At 38.4% G+C, this 20,263-nt stretch overlaps 1 protein-coding gene across 1 annotated transcript; it reads right to left on the minus strand.

Moving 5' to 3' along the window:
- Positions 1-9: 9 nt before the first annotated feature.
- Positions 10-20,219, minus strand: fkbp1b (FKBP prolyl isomerase 1B). The gene is made up of 4 exons (XM_041805679.1): positions 19,800-20,219; positions 19,115-19,162; positions 3,318-3,430; positions 10-777 (listed from the first exon to the last, which is right to left on the minus strand). Exons 1-4 carry the CDS (start codon positions 19,834-19,836, stop codon positions 649-651), a joined length of 327 nt encoding a protein of 108 aa, XP_041661613.1. The 5' UTR covers positions 19,837-20,219; the 3' UTR covers positions 10-648.
- Positions 20,220-20,263: the final 44 nt, after the last annotated feature.

Genomic DNA, 20,263 nt, shown 5'->3' on the forward strand with positions numbered 1-20,263 from the left:
CAGGAAACAGAGTTCTGAACATAGTACATGCCATTTTTATTCAAGAGTTGGTCGATAACTTGTCATAACAGCAATGGCTCCTATAGAGTTCTGTACAGTATTAGACTGGGGTAGATTGGATAGGGTACACTTTCAATGTTTATGAGGGATATAAAATATACTAAACATAGCAATATCATTCAGAGCATTCAGCAGGGCAGACCTTTATCAAAGTGGCAATGCAGACAGTGGTATATATAATGCCCAGTTAAGATACAGAGCAGAAGTTATGTACTCAGAACATTTGTACCTTTCCTCTGTTGTTGAAACTGTAAGGCAGTATATGCTTGGATTGCAACGTAATGCAGCTTTTTGTCAGATGACTGATTTCCTTATGGTTCAACAAAATGTACAACTTTAAACGAAATTAAACAAAAGAAGCATCCCCTACTGACAACCAAAAATGGTCTTTCTTGCACTATCTATTACGACAAGACGGCAACAAAGCAGCATTAGGTAAGTTTAAATATTGAACTTAAGAAGACTGTATAAATCATAGAAGAGCAGGTGGATGTTGGGAGGCAGCAGCCGTGTGTGGTCTCCCCATGGAAACAGCTTGCGGCCAACGCAGCCTCATTAAGCTTCAACCTTTGTATTTGACCTGAGGCCTCACTCCAGCTTGAGCAGTTCCACGTCAAATATGAGAGTGGCGTTTGGAGGGATGACACCAGGATGGCCTGTGGAGCCATAAGCCATATCTGGTGTGCAGGTGATTTTTGCCCTCTGGCCCAGGCTCATCTGCAACACAAGAGACAAGCCAAGAAAAGCAGTGTTAAAGACTAACCTTTTAATGCCTTGTAACTGAACGCTACTGTGAGGAACTTTCTGTTAATGATGACAAAGTGTTATGCTTTATCTCTTTGTTGAGCTTGTCTCACAGATGCTTAGGTGGTGTTTTCTGACCAAAACTCTCATTGTGATTTCTTTTAAGTGTAAAATTTATCCCTAATTGTAATTCTTTCCAAGGTTGCACCTGTCTCAGATTGATTTTTAGTTTACTTTAATATAGCTGTTTCAGGTCAATGTCATCCCCATATCCATATATATGCACACAGTATTCTTTTAAATATGGCATAACCATAACCATGTTCAACCGCTTCATCTACCTCATGTTCATCACTCAGCTGCAAAAACTGCATAAATATATATAATCACAGTCTCTATCACCAAGCCACCTTGCACCTTCGGTCTCTTGTTTGTACATAAAAGTTAAAATGTTCATGTTCATAGTGTATATTTATAGTGTATATTCTTGTGTGCTCAGACAGTATTGTTTAACCAAGTCAAATTCCTCATATGTGCACACATAACTGGCCAATAAAGCTGATTCTGATTCTGAAAAAATGAAAAGTTTAAATGTCAACGGGAACAGCTAGCAGCTAGGCATTATCATGACTACATTTTTGCAGGACATAACATACCAAATATCAGCCAACTTTTGTTGCTTTAAATGGGAAAAAAACAAAGTGGCATGTGCATGGATCTTTCCCGTTTTCTACTGGTGCTTTAATGATTACAATATACAGATGCAGCTTGCTGAATGTTACCAGTGAACATGGACATTTGTGGAGAGATGGAGTGTAGACGGTGCTGATGGTGTATCTAGCTACTGGTCTTCAGTGTGAGCTGATCTGATCTTACTGATAACAAATGAGGTTTCCACTGAGGCAATTCTGATCTCAAAATGAACATAATAGTAACTTCTTTAAGTGTTGCAATGTTTGTAGATTAGGGGAGAACAGGTTGGTTGTCACACTGGTTGGTTGTCACACTCATAATATCTTACCACCAAAAGGGTGCTGTCTCCTTAAATTTGGTATGGAAATTTCCAGAATTGGGATCAGAGCTTACATACATAGTCTTCTCTGGAGTAGGAGAGCTTAACTTGAGGTGAGAAGACTTTTTGTGTTTTTCATGTGAAATCATAAATTGTTTAGCTCCTTTTTATTCCAGGCTTTTACATAATGGGTTTATAACAAAGCAATGTTACCCTTAAACACTGTGAAGGGAAAGCTATAGTTTAGATAAAAATTCCAAGCTAACATTTTGAGCTTCAATTTAATGTAGAAATGACTATTGAAGGATGTTTTGATGATGAGCAACTCACACTACAGAAAAAGTGTGACAACTAACACTGTTCTCCCCTACAACTGCACATCGGATAGTTGTATATGGCCTGAGGTTTCTTGTGTGCCGTCTAGTGGTACCCTCCAACAACAAAAGTTGCACATAGTCCAGTATATTTAAAATCAGCCTATTGATGAAGCCAGAAATGTACGTGAACAGAAGGCTAAACAATCAATTTAATGCCAGTAAACTTTTGTACTCTACTGCAAGCTCAGGGAAGAGCTTTTTCAATTGGGTAGAGTGGGTAACATGTTGCACAAATTTCTGATGTTTTTGTGGTCAAATCCGAGAGGAAATGATGGTAGTGTGGGAATCTTAGAACCTTGTAAAGCAGATGAATTGGCCAGATTACATTTCTTTCATGAGGCAGATCCATCTTGCAAAGCTCCAATCTGAAACGATTGTGCCTAGTCTGTGATTAGTTCGGTTGTAGACAATGTTTTTGCACTTCTCCTGACAGGCTTCAGCATGGGTTTAATGTACCATCGGGCTTCACCACCAAAAAACTATGACAGCTGTTTTCTGCTGAGTTCAGGTTACTACCGGTGCTGCCATGCCTACTACCTGATTTTGTCTTGTCACTCTGATTTGCCTGTAATGAATGTGACAGACAGAACATGTGTCCAATCACCTTTCAAGAATTTTTTTTTTTAAGTCCTGCCCTTCCCGATCTTTGCATAGGAGGTTTCACAGATGAATATGAAATATGTCCCATGAAACACTATCTGGGCTGTCAGGTTAGGAATCTTAGACCAAAAGAACCAAAAAAAAAAAAAAAAAAAAAACACTGGCATCAGTCTGTAGACTTCTAAATTGATATCTTAAACATCTTTGTTGGTGCAGTCCCTGATTTTCATGATCTGTGTATCTTTCACTATAATATTGGTTGATGCAATGACATAGCAAAAAAGACAAAAAAAATTAAAAATGCATTTGGAGATATTTGACCATCTGGTTGCAAGGTGACAAGTTGTGTTCATTATTAATCTCAAGTCTAAGCTTGAGTCTTCCGAGGCAAGCCTACCTCGTCATTAATGATCAAAATGATCCCTTATTACTGTTATACTACAAGACAAAACAATTAGAACAATAAAACAATGGATAAATAAATAAATACACAAATTCAAGCACTGTCCTTTCTTTCCTCTTACCTGTGCTACTCCTTCATCCCAACCCTTAATGACCTCCAACCGTCCAATCTTAAACTTAAAGGGCTTGTTCCTGTCTCGAGAGGAGTCAAACTTTTTCCCATTCTGCAGCATACCTGGCACAGAGAAAAAACATACAAATTAAGGAGAAAACAGAGCCATCTGGTTAAAACCACCTGATTACTTATCTGATATAGTGCTCACTTTTTCACATGGCTATGTAGTTAAAAGCTCTAATAAACTCTTAATCCTCATTTATCATGTGATACCAGCTCAATGCACGCCCTTTCCTCCATGCTAATGTTCTCACATGAGGCTTTTAAAGATTAGAAGAATAAAGCAAAGCTGGCACCAGTCTGAGAAACTTTTCTTGTGGGGTTTTCTTATCAGTTTCTTTGGGCCTGTTTCAGTTACCCAAGTGAACAAAGGGAATGTGAATCAGGAAGAATTGGCCTGGTTCAGTGGATTATTTTTGAAGTTAACTAGGCCATTGCTTGCCTGCATCTAGACCACAGGGAGAAATGGGTAACAAAAGCGGAGCAGTGCAGGACTATGCTCCTTAAGAACGCTGACCGACTGTTCAAGCATGGTGGGAACATCAGGGCAAAATGGAGACACAGGGTTTACAACTTGATTATTTCAATAAGGTGGTCCTAACCTCCCATTAGCATGTTTATATCTAGTACTCTGTGGGTTACACATTTTGTATTATTAGCTGATGTTTGTTTTTTGGAAGAAATCCATTTATATAATGCATTTACAACTATAACATCCAGTAACAGTTGGACATAAATTCCCTCCTCTGAACCAGAACAAGCTCTATTCTAAGAATAGATACCGATGTATAAACAATTTAATTTATTTTCATTACGATTAAAAATATTACACATTGTGATATTAGTTTATCAAAATTTTCCGAACTTTTGACAAAGGATGGTATCGAAAAGTGCCAAAGTTGTAAAGTTGTCTATTTCGTAAGACAGGTGTTTAGGAAATTAATCCACCCATCAAAAAAACATGCAAGCTAACTCTCTTAAACACTATCTAAATTGCAGGACTCCGTTGGCAACAGTTTGTACTAAAACACTGTCAAAAAAGTTGCAATTTTGGATCATATTTAACCATAAAGTTCCCAATACTGGGTCTAAAGGACTTTAATTTTTGTTGCTGCTCTTGAATCATGACAACATTATTTTTAGCATCTGGTTCTCAAAACCCCAGATGTCTTATACTCCGATGCAATGTCAAATTAAACACTGTCTCTAACTGTTTTGATAACACAATACCAAGACTGCAAGTCATAGGCACACACTTGTGAGGGATTAGTTGTTTTAAATAACAGGGAAATGAAGGCAAACTCCTGCACACTGTCTAAACTGCATACATCAGGCGCTGGTTTTGGCTCAGTGGATTAGTTTGAGCGGGTGCTTATGTAAAGAGACTGTGATCCTTGACGCACTGGTCGCAGGATTGCTTTCCTGTCTTGGCGCTGTTTGGTGCACGTCTTTCCCCTATTCCCCCCCCCCGTCTTTCTTCAGCTGACCTATCAAATAAAGGCAAAAGCCCAGAAAATTAATAAAAAAGAAAGAAAGAGAGAAAGTGTGTCTGTTTTCAGAAGCAGCACCATTTCCCGTATGATGAGATGTTGAAAAAGTGATGACAGAACTACAAACGGTGTAGGTCTAATATCTCAAACAACAAACCTGTCAAAAGAAAAGGACTTGCTATTGATACACACTCAAACACATGTGTCACACGTGGCACTGTGCTTCAGCACCGTGCTACCGTCTTATCTAACATCCAAATATGTGTTAAATATGCTCCACTAGTTGTAAAGTGATCTACAGAAACTTGAGCTAGATACACTTTAATTCTTCTTCCTGGAGGTAAATCAGTAATGATAAATGATCTGAAGTTAATAGTCAGTTATGTGACACAAGGCACAATTTTAAACAAGAAACATTTTTAAAAACATTTAAATTAGGTTAAATTAGGTTTTTATTTATTAGGTTTTATTATTATTTTATTTATTTATTATTTTTTATTATTATTAGGTTTTTTATTTATTAGGGTTTTTAAAAATTTTTTGGTTATATTTTATTGAATTTCCCTGCGGGAATAAAGTTATTGTATTGTATTGTATTTTGGGGGCTAAAGAAATCTAGAATTGTTTATACAGTTAAGTGATGTGGCAGCCCATGATTGTGCAATTCAAAAATAAATATTTACATTTGTCTTTTATCTGTTTAAAAGCATGCAGAACATGACTTCAAATTCCTAGACCATGTCAAATAGTTTTTGGATTATCATTTCTCATATTTCCTCCAAATGATGGAGGAAACTAACTGCATATGCACCATTGCACACAGAGGGAGAGGAAAAAAAGAGGATAAACTTCATTTGATCTGTCTTGCTGTAACTCAAGTTCACCAGTGAAGTGTGAAAATAATGCTGCAACAATAAATTGATTCCCACTTGCCAATTAAAAAAAACGATAAATGCCATTATTGTGTTTCTTTAAAGAGTCAAAGGATTTTGTAAAAGGTTTGAATGAAACATGTGTTTGGTCAGAACTTCTGCTTGTAAAATGTGTTTTTTGAAAATGTGGCAGTAATCCCATTCAGTTGGGGAAATTTTGGAAAGGTTTTCTGGGAATAAAAACTGGATATTGGATATAAAACTGGATATCCTTTGCCTCTGTTCTTTTCAACACGACTTATTATCAGTATAACGGATGCAATGTTTTAAAACACATGGTATCATAAGTATGAAAGTATGGAATATTTTGATAGCCTAGTAGTAATAGAAGATATTATCCTAATTACCTGGCCCAAACCTAGTATAAATTCTTCACAGGGAGTCAAAGTTCCATTTCACAAACATTCGAAGTGCAACATCGTCCACCTGCAACTCTGAGGTCTTACTCTAATTCTCCTTTAATTTATCTCTCTCTGTCATAATTCAACAAGTGTGAATACTTGGTATTTAAAGTTGTGCGCTAACTCAACTTTACTGATGGCTCATCTGGTCACATGGATGCTGGTACTGTATGGCTTCTCCTCTTACAAACCTCCTAAACTTAGCAGGTCCATCATTTCCAAGAATCACAGCAGCCCAGATATCTGCGCGCTCACTTGGCTCATCCCAACCACGGAGTCATCAAGTGCACACACCAAGACGTATACCACCTGCTGCTGAGCACCAGAGCAGCAGAGAGGAAAAACCTCCCTGCATCAGCTGCATAAAAGAAGGCTCAGTTTCAGGCCGCAACCTGCTTGGAAACACTGACTGGCAGTGGTTACAGGTGGGGGAGCCAGCGAGGGATTGTATCCTGGGTGTAACATTAGTGAGTCCCACTGGTTGGTTAGGGTCTCTGTTGAGAGTCTGCTGACGTAAAAGGAGGCATTAACACCTGATAACCTAACACTCTATTTGTAAACGCTCCTCTGTGTTACACTACGAGGAGCTGCTAACATCTACAACGGCATTAGAGGGCACTTCATCAGTCTGCATAAACAACAATACAGACATACTGGAAACTGGCCAAAACCAGTTTGAGAGAAAAGAGAAAACACCAGCTGCTCCTGTTTCCTGTGGACATAAATACAAAGTTGCATTGTTGCTAAATGAGATATGGATTACATCATGTCACTGAGTTACAGCATGGTTTCAAAAAGTGTTATCATGAAAACAGAATATCAAACTTCAGCAACCTTGTAAGATCAAATTAAATAGAAGTCCTAGGTATCAAATAATGTTGTTGTTTTAAAATACCAGGAAAACTCCTGCACAATGTCCAAAATACAAAAAACACTTAGGAACCAAAACGCTGCCCATGTTTTAGCACAATACTTTGGCTAATTCTTCAAAGTATTGAAGAATTAAAAAGTCTGACATCCTTAAACATTGGGCATTTGTACTAGCTTTAATGGGGGTGCTTAAATGTTGGCTGCAAAACTGTACTTGAAAAGACAGCTAAATCATCTAATTCTGTTCTTCCACCCCGCTGGTATCAGAGCTTCGTTATCACTCTCTGCACTCTAAACATGGGTGGGGTCTCTGCAAAAATAAAGCAAGGCCCGGTCACTTCCTGCGCCCCGCTCCCACACTTTTCTCCTCATGAAAGGCTTCCACATGTTCTGACTGGATCTGCAGAGAGCTGCGGCACACTGGGGTGGGGTTATTTTTACTCCGTTTACTGTATCCTGTCTCAGCCCCGTCTAGGACGACTGCCAGCACAACAACCCCCCTCTACCCCGCTAAGTGTGGATGAAATGAGATGCGTGTAAAACTATCTGTCCACGACAGGCCTATGTGTGTCGCAGCATTTCACAGCTGCGAGCGAGCGTGTCTCAATGGAAAGAATTAAATCTTGATCATGCTTCGTTTATGTATCAGATGTGATAAAGGTGGGTGAGATGTGTAATAAGGAGGATTTTCAGCAAATGCAATAAATGTTAGGTTTGTTGCTCGAGCAGAGAAAATTACCCAAAAATAATCAATTTTCCAGCAGAGTTTCCAATAATTATTCGTCATCCAATATCCCTGTCTCGCCAAGAAACCTGCCAAAAAACATCAAAGGCATTTTAACTTTTAAACATTATATAGGCAAAAAAGATCAATCAAAATAAATAGAATCAGCAGATTATGACAAGAATGATTTTGGGTTTCAGCCCTTTAGTCTTCATGTAAAATCCATCACAATTACTACTTTCTTTCTCTTTTAAACTCTGCCATGTTGGATTGAACACTTCCCACGGCATTCAATCACAACATGCCCCCCTTGGAGGTCCAGTTTAGTCTCTCCTGACACACAAACCTCCTCTATTTCTGTGTCACACACGGAGGGTCATCCTGCCTCCACTTCAGCACGTTTCATGGTGAGGCGTAGAGCTCAAACATGGTAAGGAATGACGTCCACATTTAGGCATGACATAAGCCTGTTTGCCAAATCTCAAAGGCCCTGTCAGTGGAGATCAATGGCACTCTATCATCATAGTAAAGGACTAAACCTTATGAGTCACAGAGACACACAGGCTTCTGGAGACTCACCATGATGAATGATACCAGATCTGATTTCATGTTGTTCATCATAAACATAGGGATATGTGCAAGTGGTTTGAGGATTATTAGCTCAGACTGCCCAGTATGCTAAAAGTCTAACTTAGCATTAACTTTTCAGGCTTTTGCCAGATCAAATACTGCTTTAGTGATTTATTGGCTAACTCAGTTATAATGTTTACAAGCATAGACAGGCCAATAGAGATACAAAAGAAGGTATCAACTTGAGCCCACCGATTAGTCAGCCAATTACAGCCTATTTAAAATAAATGTTCATCTGCCAAAGCTTCGGCGTATAAATGTTGATCTTTGCACTTGTATTTTCTCCAATAAAGTGCAGGGAATATGACTTGATTTTACACAGACATAATGTTTGTGTTCTGCTGTTTATCCAGTAGAGGGCGTTCTGAGTCCTTTCATGTCACACGTGCCATATTTACCTCCTTACAGCAGAGAAGGCAGCTCAGAGCAGCTTGGCTGAGCATCAAATTTGTCATAGAGAATGGTTTGCCTAAATGCTAAGTTAATCACTAGTTTGTGAAATAAACAATAATGCCGTAAGTTTTAACTCAGCTCCTATCCTAACTTTAGCTTATCTGTTTATGTTAACAAGCTAAAGTTAGGATAGCCTAGCTTAACATTAGCTAGCTATAAACTTTAGCCAAGTCAGTAACAACACAATGAACATAATGCTGCAGCCGCATGCTGACAGATAAGACCAGAGCAAATTAGAGTAACCCGAGTTACGACCAACAGGGGTGGGTGTGAGGGCATCGATTTGTTAGTCTCAACAAACAAAGACTCAAACACATAAAACACTTAAGCCTGACAATCGTACTGGTCAGACGTTATTATTGTCCAATACTAGCCTAACACAAATATAGCAGTATTCGTTACGTATTTTTAACATTTGCCAAAATAAAAAAATATCATGTACAAAATACATTTAAACTATTTTACTGTGCTCACTAAAGCCAAGCTAATACACATTTTATTGCCTATTAGGGCTTGTAGCATATGGTTTCTGATATCAGATTTTTTTTCTTTCTGAAAATATAACAATTTAAACTCTCAGTATATTGTGTCAAGCACAGTTCTCCTCTACATTATCTGGAATACTCAAAAAGTTGTTTCAGCACAGAATTATTTGTTATTAGGGGTGGGAATGACAGGGTAAGTCAAGATATGATGTGATAAGAGACAATATGACAGGACATAATACCATACGATATCATGGGATTTGACACAATCTATTATGATGCAACACACTAACACATATGTATCACAATATAGCGGTTCTGCAATGACTGATGTATTGTAAGACAATCATATAATAATGCGTCATGATCTCTGATAAAAGAAAGAATATGATATGTCTTAAAAACAGTTAAGCGCAGGTTCAGGTTCTTTATTAACTGCAATTTAGGGTTGGGTATTATAATGGTTATTTCCAATAGCGGTGCTACATTGATACTTTAAATACCGTACTGGTTCCTAAACTGTGCCTGAAATGATACTTTTGAGAGAAAAAAAAGTGTGACGAAAGTCAGTGGGAGAAAAACTTGACAGGGTACTGCAACTGATTCATTAAAATAACTTTCTAAGGCGTCAGTGGAACTAGGATACAACAAGAAAGTGGTGTAACTTACCTGATAACACAAATTTCATTCCATATTTCTTGCCTTTCATTCAATAAGAAAGGTATCAAAATGAAGTTTATAATATTTGTGTTGAATATGGTCTGGTGGGTATCGGATAGGTTGGTACCGGTACCCTTTCGGTACCATATTTGGACTCCATCTCTACTGCAACGTGGTTTAAGTTTCCCTAGTAGTGCTTTAGGACCTTTGTCCTCTAACGCAGATTTGAAATCAAAACTAATGCTGCTCAGCGTTTGTGCTCAGCATTAGATATGGAAATTTCTGCTAATATTTACAAGCAATACTTTGGCTATAAAAATCTGCATATATCAGCTGTAACGATTGGCTGTATGAACAATTAAGTTTTAGTCTGGACCTCCAGACCTGCATCAGCTGCACTCTTTATCTTTATTCATCATTATCCCTTACACTTTAAAGTGTTTTTAAGAACTTAAGTTTTTTGATTTGTTCATCCTCACTTAAATCATGTTTTAAGATCTAAAGTTTTAGATCTGAGCTACAGTTAAATACTGGTAATGATATCAGTGAAATGAATTAGTAAATACTTAATTTGTTCAATATCCTGCATCTTTACTCAGTGCTCTAAGAGTGAAAACATCCTCAGAATCAGCTGTTCTACCACTTCAATCACAGTGTTCTCAGGTGAAAAATAGTGCATCTTTAAGAACAATGTGTTTGTCAATGTCTCATCTTTCTGACCAATCAAACTCAAATGGGGGCGGGACATCTGATAGTAGTTCAACAAGAACAACACTTGCAGAAGTAAAAACTCATCCAACTTGTTTTTTTGTCTTTTTCCAAGATACAATATCAGAACTAATGCCAGTATTGGAGTCCTTTATATGTTTTTTTTATGTTTTCTTAGTGATCTTTCCTGAAATAACAGCAAATGTAAAGCAAACAGAGTTATTTAAGAAAAATACCTGGACTCTATGAAGGGGAAGTGGAAATGTCAAACCCTTGCCACAACAAGCGTTGGTAAGAAGCACTCTGAAACCAAGGCTAAACAATTTGGAAAAATAATCTAATTGTGATGTTTTTTTCCTAATTACGATTGTGATTTAATATGAGATTCTTATTAGGTTTCTCATCTTAAGTATTTTTCTATTATTATAACCTCCATTCAGTCAGGAACATTCTCCACTCACATTTAACCATTTTATTTAAAAAAGGATATGGGGTTTTACTTGGTGAAGAAGGCTCTGCTCAAAAGATGCTCCCTGGGTTAGTCAAGCAGCATGCTTTGACTTTCCAGGAAGTGCATAGCTAGAGATCCACTATGGATAGAAACATTTAATACAATGTATATTGAAAACAGTGAAATTATTTCAAAAGCAACTAATCCATAGTGGCTTAAATCTGAATATGAGGGTGCAACAAGCTTTAAGCTATAGAGGAGGTGGCTGGGGTGGTATTACAAACTGGTCTTTTCACACATTTTTAAGTTAAAGAAATATTGCAACTTCTGTGATTTGTAAATTGCAACAGGCCATACTGGGATTTAATCTAATTTGCAATTAATTGCCCAGCCTAAATTCAGGCCCTTAGCCTCTGATTTCTCTTAAGTATTAAAAAGAAAGGCAACAAGGCACAATAAAGTAAAAATGATGTAGGAAATACCCCAAAAGTCTCTATTATAATAGCAGGATCATAAATAAAAAGTCAACATGTTTCAACAATAAAGGGCTTCATCAGGACTCACAAAAAGTCACTTATTCACATTATAAATTCCATCATGATGAGTCATGAAGGGGGGATATGGCGGGTCACGTTGACAGGAAAACCTGGTAAAAGTGTCCTACTTTTAATAATATGAATATTTGGAACCATCCATCTGTTATCTACACCACTTATCCTGTTTGGGGGGCTAGAGCAAATCCCAGCTGCCAATGACAGGGACAGGGTATACCCTGGACTGGTTGCCAGTCAGTCACAGGGCTGACACATAAGCTGCATTTCCATATGTGGTACCTGCTGGACTTGGCTCAACTCTACTCAGTTTTGGAACCAGGCACTTTAATTTCCACCTCAGTATGTATTTTGATAGTACCTCCTCAATGAAGGGGGGAGGCATCGTTACAGTACAGCAAAACAGCGTCGATGTCCAACACAGCAGCAATGGGAGACAGCAAGGTGACAGTGTACCCGGTTGTCCTTTTTTGTCACAACAAAGGGGCAAGTTTTCTTCAAAAGATGGTTGGAAGAAGAGAGTCAAAATACTATTAAAAAGTACAGGAAGTCTCACAGTAGGATGAAATCAGTGAAGAGAGGGGTTTGATTCACATGTCAGACATCCCACTTATGACGCTCCAAGTGACTCTCTGACTAGGGCTGCAGTAATCTTTTTTGTAATTGTGTACTTTATCAATTCTTCTGACAATTAATCAAGTACTCAAATAATCAATATTGCCTTTTTTAATCAGTCATTTTTGCTTTTTCAAGAGAAGTAGTACTAGACAAATGAGAAAAGAAGCTGGGTCCCTTAAATGTACTACTTCTTTATTAAAAATTAGTATTAGGTTCTCCAAAGAAAATATATTTTACAAAGTGCAATGAAGTTCTGATGGCGGTTTACATTTCTTAAAGTTACAAGGAAAGGAAGTTAAATAATGGCATTAGATTATGCCATATTTAGGGTTTTAGGGATCCTCTCCCAGGACATTTTTGGTGCTTAAACTTTATTTTTTGTATTGTAGTTTATTTCTATTTTCCAATTTTTCATTAAAGGGACACTTCATCATTGTAACATCCTCTTCTTTATGCATAATTGTAATATTTCACATTATAGCAACAAATCTGATGATGTCTGAAAGGTGAAACATTAGATTACAGGAATATGGTCTATTTTTTCAAAGGGTGTTCATTTTTACTTTTGCACAATTTTTGTTTGTGAGTTCATCCACCATAATTTTCTGACCTTTTAAGTAGGGCTGACAGCTTCAAGCCGATTGGTCGATTAATTGATCGTAAAGCTTTAGGTTGACCAAGATCACCCTGGTCGGCGAATCGCCCCCCTGCCCCTAGACGCTGGTCTGCAGGCAAAAGCGTGTGAGCAGCTGAGAGAGAGAGACGTGCTGCTGGGAACAGGAGCAATGCAGCTCCTGGATATTACAGGTAGAGAAGCACACAAAGCTACCAGAGTGGGATATTTTCTTATATTTTACAGCATTAACGCTCAGAAACAACACATCAACTCGTCACAAAGTTACAGGCTGTTTGTATTGAGGTGGCGCTGCTGAGCCTCTCTGCTCTGCCCTCCCTCACTGCATCAACTCCCGCGGTCAGTTTACCTGTCGGCAAATAGGCTGCGTAGTATAATGTCGTTATATAATCTCCTCAAAGTGTTCACGTTAGCTTTAGCTTCTCTTACAGTTCCACAGAAAGGAGAGGTGATAAAAGGCGATGTCAGCTGGTCATTAAGTCCCGACGAGCGAACTTTTTTCCTCTCACCTCCGTAAATAAACGCTGCATGCTGTCTGCTTTATGCTCGTAAATGACACAGCGCGGGCTGGATCAAGTGATCCTGTTATTAGTTACCGTTACAAACAAATGAAAAACGATGATCTGAGGTTATTCTGTAGGCTGTAGGCTGTATGAGTTCAAAGAGTTACCGCGCCGGGATCACGGAGATCAAAGGCAGGTGCGCGCTGATCATCTCTCAATTATATAGTAAGACGTGTTGAGCCGAAAAGATATATTAATGCTTCCAAAAGCTTGTTACGTTCATTTTATGATCATTTAGAGTACCAAGCAGGTGCAGTGAGGAGCCTGGATGGACTGAATTAGTCCCCGACGAGGTAACTTTTAATAATGAATGAATTTTTTTTTTTTAAGATTTATTTTTGGGCTCTTTCATGCCTTTATTTGACAGAGGAAGGACAGTGGATAGATTCGGAAATAGGGAGGAGAGTGGGGAGAGACATGCGGTGAAGGGCCACGGGCCGGATTCGAACCCCGGCCGCCCACGTACTTGGGTAGCACCTTAAACCACTCAACCATCTGCGCTCCCATGAATGAAATTTTTTACCTGAACAACCAATCGATTAATTGGTGCCTGGGTGCGATTTTGGTCGACCAAGTTTTTCTTTGGTTGACTACAGCCCTACTTTTAAGACCATCCACTGACATGGAGAACACACTTAAAGGGATAAAGCTGCCTCTTTGACCTGTTGAATCCTGACTGTATGACAATGAACTTTGATCTGTTTAGTCTCAGTCACTGTCTGTGGCAATAGTGTGTTTCTATTTTATTGGTGTCAATTCATTATCAATAGAAGTCTTATCAAATTATTCAGGATGCTGAAACTTTTTGAAAAATGTGCTGCAACCAAGATGTCAGTGTGTTGAATTTTGAATAATTTATATTAAATAATGTATAACATGCGCACCAAAACAGGACTTGAATCCCAGTCAACACAGACCCTGTCAAATGGAGGGATTTATCTGAGAAAACCACCTTTATATGGGTTTGAAAGTTCATTTTCAAACAAAATCAGACAAAAGCACACATGCAGAAAATGTCTTAATGATCTATATGTTGTTTCCCTCTAAAACTGGTGGCACTTTCAGCATCATAGATAACATCTATCTGATTATTAAATGGCACCACTACCCTGTACAGCAGTTTTTCTCATTATCTTTGTCCTGCTGCTTTTGTGCAGCCACAGCTCTTACCTGCATCTCAGTAACGAGCGCTCTGCTAATTTGGGCAACTGCAGCTCTCACCGGAGTCAGAGGGGGGGTCACTCACATATCTGAGCGTCTGTGTGCTCTGTGGCATTTGTGTGTCTGCATGTTTAAAATCCCACAGGAGAAAGTGAGGATCAAAAAGGCACGGCAATGAGTGTGTGAGAAAACGAGGCTCCGTAATGTTAAATGCTGGAAACTAAGAGGTTTCAAACCCCATTATGGATTGGGAAATCTCTCGGTCCATACACTCACTGTTTATCTTAGCTCTGCTATCTGGAAAGCTAACACCAGTGCAGGGTGCAGTGCAGGGGTGTAGTCCAGCGGTCTGCACGCTAATAGTGAGCAGGATTCTCAGACAGGCTTATGCCCCAAATCTGCAGATTACCTCCATTACCAGCACTATCTCTTATATTGATGCTGAAATAATCTTGTATTAAAGCATTTGAATAAAACAAATATGGGTTGGTCTCTCTCTTTACTGGAGCGTAGTGACCCAAGGAGCCTGCATGCAAAACATAATCCTTGATCCTGGAAAATAAGCTCACACTGGCAGACTATTCAAACTTAAAAAATATAATTAACAATAAAATTGTGTCATCTTTAATGTGGCACTATTTTTGTCTGCTTTTAAAAAACTTCAAAACAAGGTGTATCCTACATCTAATATTTAGACTTATAATACTACATTAAAAATGCTGCTCAGACAAAACATCAGTCTTACACCAATCTGCATGTTTAAGGTCATATTGTCACTTTAAGTACACCTCTACCCTTAACAACAAGTCAGTTTCATCTGTCCGCAGACAGCCAAAGTATTTCCTGTGCTGACACAATAACATATGTACAGCTCTTTTGTCATATTGAGCATGGTCCTTGCTTTGGCTTAAGTCTGTTTTGCGTGCCACTGGTGCCGAAATACCAGGAGCTTAATGGTAAATCCTGTGAGTCAGAAAGGAAAAGCCAAAAGGAGGGCTTGGGACAGACTGAGTCAGACAAAGGAAACAGGAGGGTGTTGTTCTTAATGTTTGAAAAGCAAACGTTTTATATACCAATCACAATCAAGATAATTCGGCTTTTTTGACTGATAAGGATTTTTTTTTACTTTAATTTCAAAGGGGAAACTGATTTATATAAAGTAATGTCAATTAAACAAAAACATAAAATGGAAATTAACTGTCTGTATAAAAATTCACCCCCTACCAAGTCAATATTTAGTAGATCCACCTTTAGCTGCAATCACAGCACTGAGTCTATGTGTATAGGTCTCAATCAGGCTCACTATCTGGGCACTGAAATTTAACTCCATTCTTCTTTGCTAAACTGCAAGCTCTGTCAGGTTGCACAGGGATCAGACACAAACAGCCATCTTCAAGTCTAGCCACACATCCTCTATTGGATTGAGGTCTGGGCTTTAACTCAGCCCCTCCAGAACATTCACCTTGTTGTCTTTAAACCATTTCTGTGTAGCTTTCGCTGTATGCTTCAGGTCATTACAGACTGAATAAGATTGCTCTTATCCCTATAAGGATTTTCCTATATCTTGCCACATATCAATACATATCTTGTATTTTATGTAACCATCCCCTGACTTAAACTTTTCGATAACCTTTTCTCTAAAAGGCTTGGAGTGTTCTTTGTCTTCATGGTGTAATGGCAGCCAGGAATACTGATTAACCAGTGACTGGCCCCTTCAGACACAGGTGTCTTTATACTACAGTCACTTGAGACAAATTCACTGCACTCTGTCGATCCCACTAACTGTGAGACTACTAGCACCATTTGGCTGGACCTCAGCTAAAGTAGCTCAGTCACTTTAAAAAGGATGAATATCTATGAAATCACTTATCTTATTTCACATATTTTTGTTTAAATGACATTACTTTGTAAAATCTGTCAACTATCAGTACTATCAGTTTGCAGTTGTTGACACTGGAGTAGCAAAAATTGTGGCAGCAAGACAGCAGTCATTAAGAACAACTACGGTGGCTGTGTCCCAGTTTGAACAGAGCTTAGACGGAGATTGCGACTCTTAACTGATAAAAAAAAAAAAAAAAAAGTTAATGAATAGTTCAACTGACTCATAATCTGGTGCCAGCTACACTATGTATTTACCATTTAGCCAGCTAAACACGCACTTCCCCTTTTCTAACAAACTTTACAGTATTTTTCCCGTATTAGTCTATCCTCTGTCATTTTATTCTTCTATTTAAATCTTCTGTGATATCTTCATTTATTTAGTGGTTTTAACACATAATCTGCTTTGTTCTCTTTGTATCTCTTTAACTATTTAAATCATTCTTATTGTTTCTACATTTTCATTTTTTCTTTCTGTTTGCTTTTACGTCAGTATACTATTATTATTACTATTAATAATAATCATTATTATATAATGATAATAGTGATATAAAAATGTATTATTATTATTACTATTATTATTGTTATTATTATTATTAGTAGTAGTAGTCTTAATAATATCTCAGCTTTATTGAGATATGTTTAATTGTAACTTTAAGTAACATAATTTGGATTTTGGCAGGAAACCAAATTTAATATAGTTTTTTGGCTGAATTATTCTGAGTCTTTTTACTTTTAATTTAAAAGATTATTTGCACATTTAGCCCACCGAATTGGCTTAATATTTTTATTGTTGTCTGTACTGAGTGGTGTGAGGACCAAATTCTATCTGCAGGGATTATTATTATCATCATCATTTTTATTATTTGCTGTCATTGCATGGACTTTTGAGGCCCTTAACATATTCCAGTTTTTCTAAAAATTTGCAGGTGCATCTGTTCTTGCAAAAATGTTGATATTTTTTTTTGGGGCTGCCATGCAACCATTCACAATCGTCTCACAGCACCCCCTAACAGTTTTTTAAAGTTAAAACCTTGTCCCTTGACTTTGTCTTAGATTTATGAAATTTTGTGGGCATATGTGTCTTGGGGAGAGCCACAAAAAAAGCCTCTTGATCCTACACTGTATCTCCAACAGGAAATCTGTCATTAAAAAAAGGCTATTTTTGGCCATTTCCAGGGCTCATATTAACAGATTAACTCATTATATTATTATCGTTATTAGCAATAGTAGTATTGTTGTTATCATTAATAAACTGTACTATCATACTATATATTATACTTCTACTATTGCTACAACTAATAAAACAATAACAAAATCCCCAAAATGAACACAATGTAATGAATGAATGATCACATTGTGTGATTCAGTTGTCCCTGCAGCTACTTTGACCACATTGAGCAACCAGTCAACCTACTTTTTCTAAACAGGAAATGAGTTTTTCTCATTGGGTAGCAGCAAAGAAAAACAGAAAATAAAGGGGGAAATGACAAGAAGTCCTTGCAAACAATGTACAAATCAACAGATTTAGGAAACTTAAATGCTTTTTTTGGTCCAAATATTGGTGGATTTAAGGCAAAAGAGCCACCAGACAAAAAGAAGCGGACTGAAAAACCCTCTCTATGTGAGACTCTGTCAGGCTGGGATGTTCCACATCTTAATAAAGCAGCCTCACATGCTGGGATGAATCATTTCCAAATATAGCATAATTCATTACTACTGTCGCTGATCTCTGCAGAGATCAGGCTCAAAGGGAGATCTGTAACATTTTCCTCACTTTTATTTTCCCAGAGTTTTCATGTGGGTCTGTGACCATTTTAAATCAAATAGTGCATGAAACTCCAAAACACAACACAACAGATTAAGATTAAAAATGTACAAGGAAACATCAAGCATCTGGTTCAAGCCAGAGTTAGCCGCAGATTTCTGCATGCACACATGTGCAAAAACAATAACAATACTTGCACACTTTAGTCAAAGCGGTTTGCAGCCGTGCTCGACCCACAGAACGTACAATCACTTTTATAGCCATGTAATAACGCCGTAATACTCAGACAGTCAGATGACATGCGAACTAGGCTTTGTTTACTTTCTGTCTGACCTAGATGTCTGGGCTGCCAACCCTGGGGGCAGCAAATAACCCAAATTTATTCCCCAAATATCCCTGCGTCTTTCTGCCCTGCATCAAAATTGGGCAATCTGACAGGAGACAAACAGGAAAAAGAAAGAATGACTGTACATAGAGAAAGTTGCTCTTAAATGACACCAATTTTCCTCTTTTTTATAAAGAGCTGTATCATGTTTTGTGGGTGGGGTGCCAGCTCCACCCTCATCTTTGAAACTATAAGTGACACACAGGTGCATACATGTCTGGCTGGCTGTGTACGCTGTGGAAGCAGAAAACTGAGCCCTGCTGTGCACCACATATCGTCAAAGGGAGGAAAAAACAACACACACATATGCAGGGACAAATTTCCTCTCTCCTCCTCAAGGAGACAGGAAAGACGTCTGGTTTGCAAAGGGAGAGTCAGTTACCTATGTAATGAACAACACAATTCTGGCCCTTCTTTGGAAATGTTCTTCCTGTTGAGAAGAAAGAAAGAAACAACAGTTATTGTGTGTTTGGACTCCTCACATGCCAGGTTAATCTAGTATTAACAATCACTGGGTTTAGTCTGGCGGCTTGTTCCTGGCAGGAGTGCTATATCTTTCCAGAGCCTGTAGGCATATTGGGGTGAGATATATGCGTGTTAGTCTCATCCTCATGCTGAAACTTTAGCCTGGAGGCTTCTTATGCAGGGTGAGGGGCTATCAGATGCCCCCGGGTTAATTACGTTATTAGTACGCTAGACAGAGAGATTAAAGCATTGAGAGGCTTTGCAAGTCTGCTCTTTCTACATTCAAAAACATAGCTACCTTTTCTGAAAACTCCTAATGTAAAGTAAATAAACCCATCTTGTGTTTTTACTATGTATGCGAAGTTCTAGAAAGGTCCACAGAAAACATGCAGGTTTTATAGTCTCCTATACATACCCCGAATACTTGACATAGGCGCTATCTAGCTAACGAGTGCATTACCTAGCCCCCACTTCACGGTGCATGAATTTAGGTGTACAATATGCAACATTTAATTCAATCGACATTCCTAGTGCTACCGAACCCCATGCCAGCACAACCACCCCTGCATCAAAGCGCACTAATGCTGGATATATCAACTTACCATCACCGGGGGATATTGTCTCGACTTCCACGCCCATGGTTGTGCTTCTTTAAGGGTTAGCTTTGAAACATGCAGCCAACGAAGCCGATTTGACAGCCGGTGTCACCCGTTTAGTGGCCTCAAGTCGGGCTGTATCAGAAGAAACCATGCATTCACAGACCACCACCGACCCCCAGCTACAGCCAGCTAACCGCGAGACAGCAAAGATATCCTCTGTTTTTCTAGTGAGACGACGTCGAGATCGACGACTGCAGCACGTACGTCGTCTTCAGCCGTGTTTAAAATCTGCAGTAACCAGTGGATATGCTGCACTCTACTTGAGTACGTTGACATTCGTTCGAGTACGTGATTAAAACGGTTAAGCTCTAATATTCATAAGAGAGAATATTTTGTTTCTTTAGCTGCCTTACACTGACCGGTTATGTGGGACAACGTACACAGCGCCCTCGAGCGGCAAAAGTGAG

This window comes from Cheilinus undulatus, linkage group 14, assembly GCF_018320785.1.
Source record: "Cheilinus undulatus linkage group 14, ASM1832078v1, whole genome shotgun sequence".
Taxonomy (NCBI): domain Eukaryota; kingdom Metazoa; phylum Chordata; class Actinopteri; order Labriformes; family Labridae; genus Cheilinus; species Cheilinus undulatus.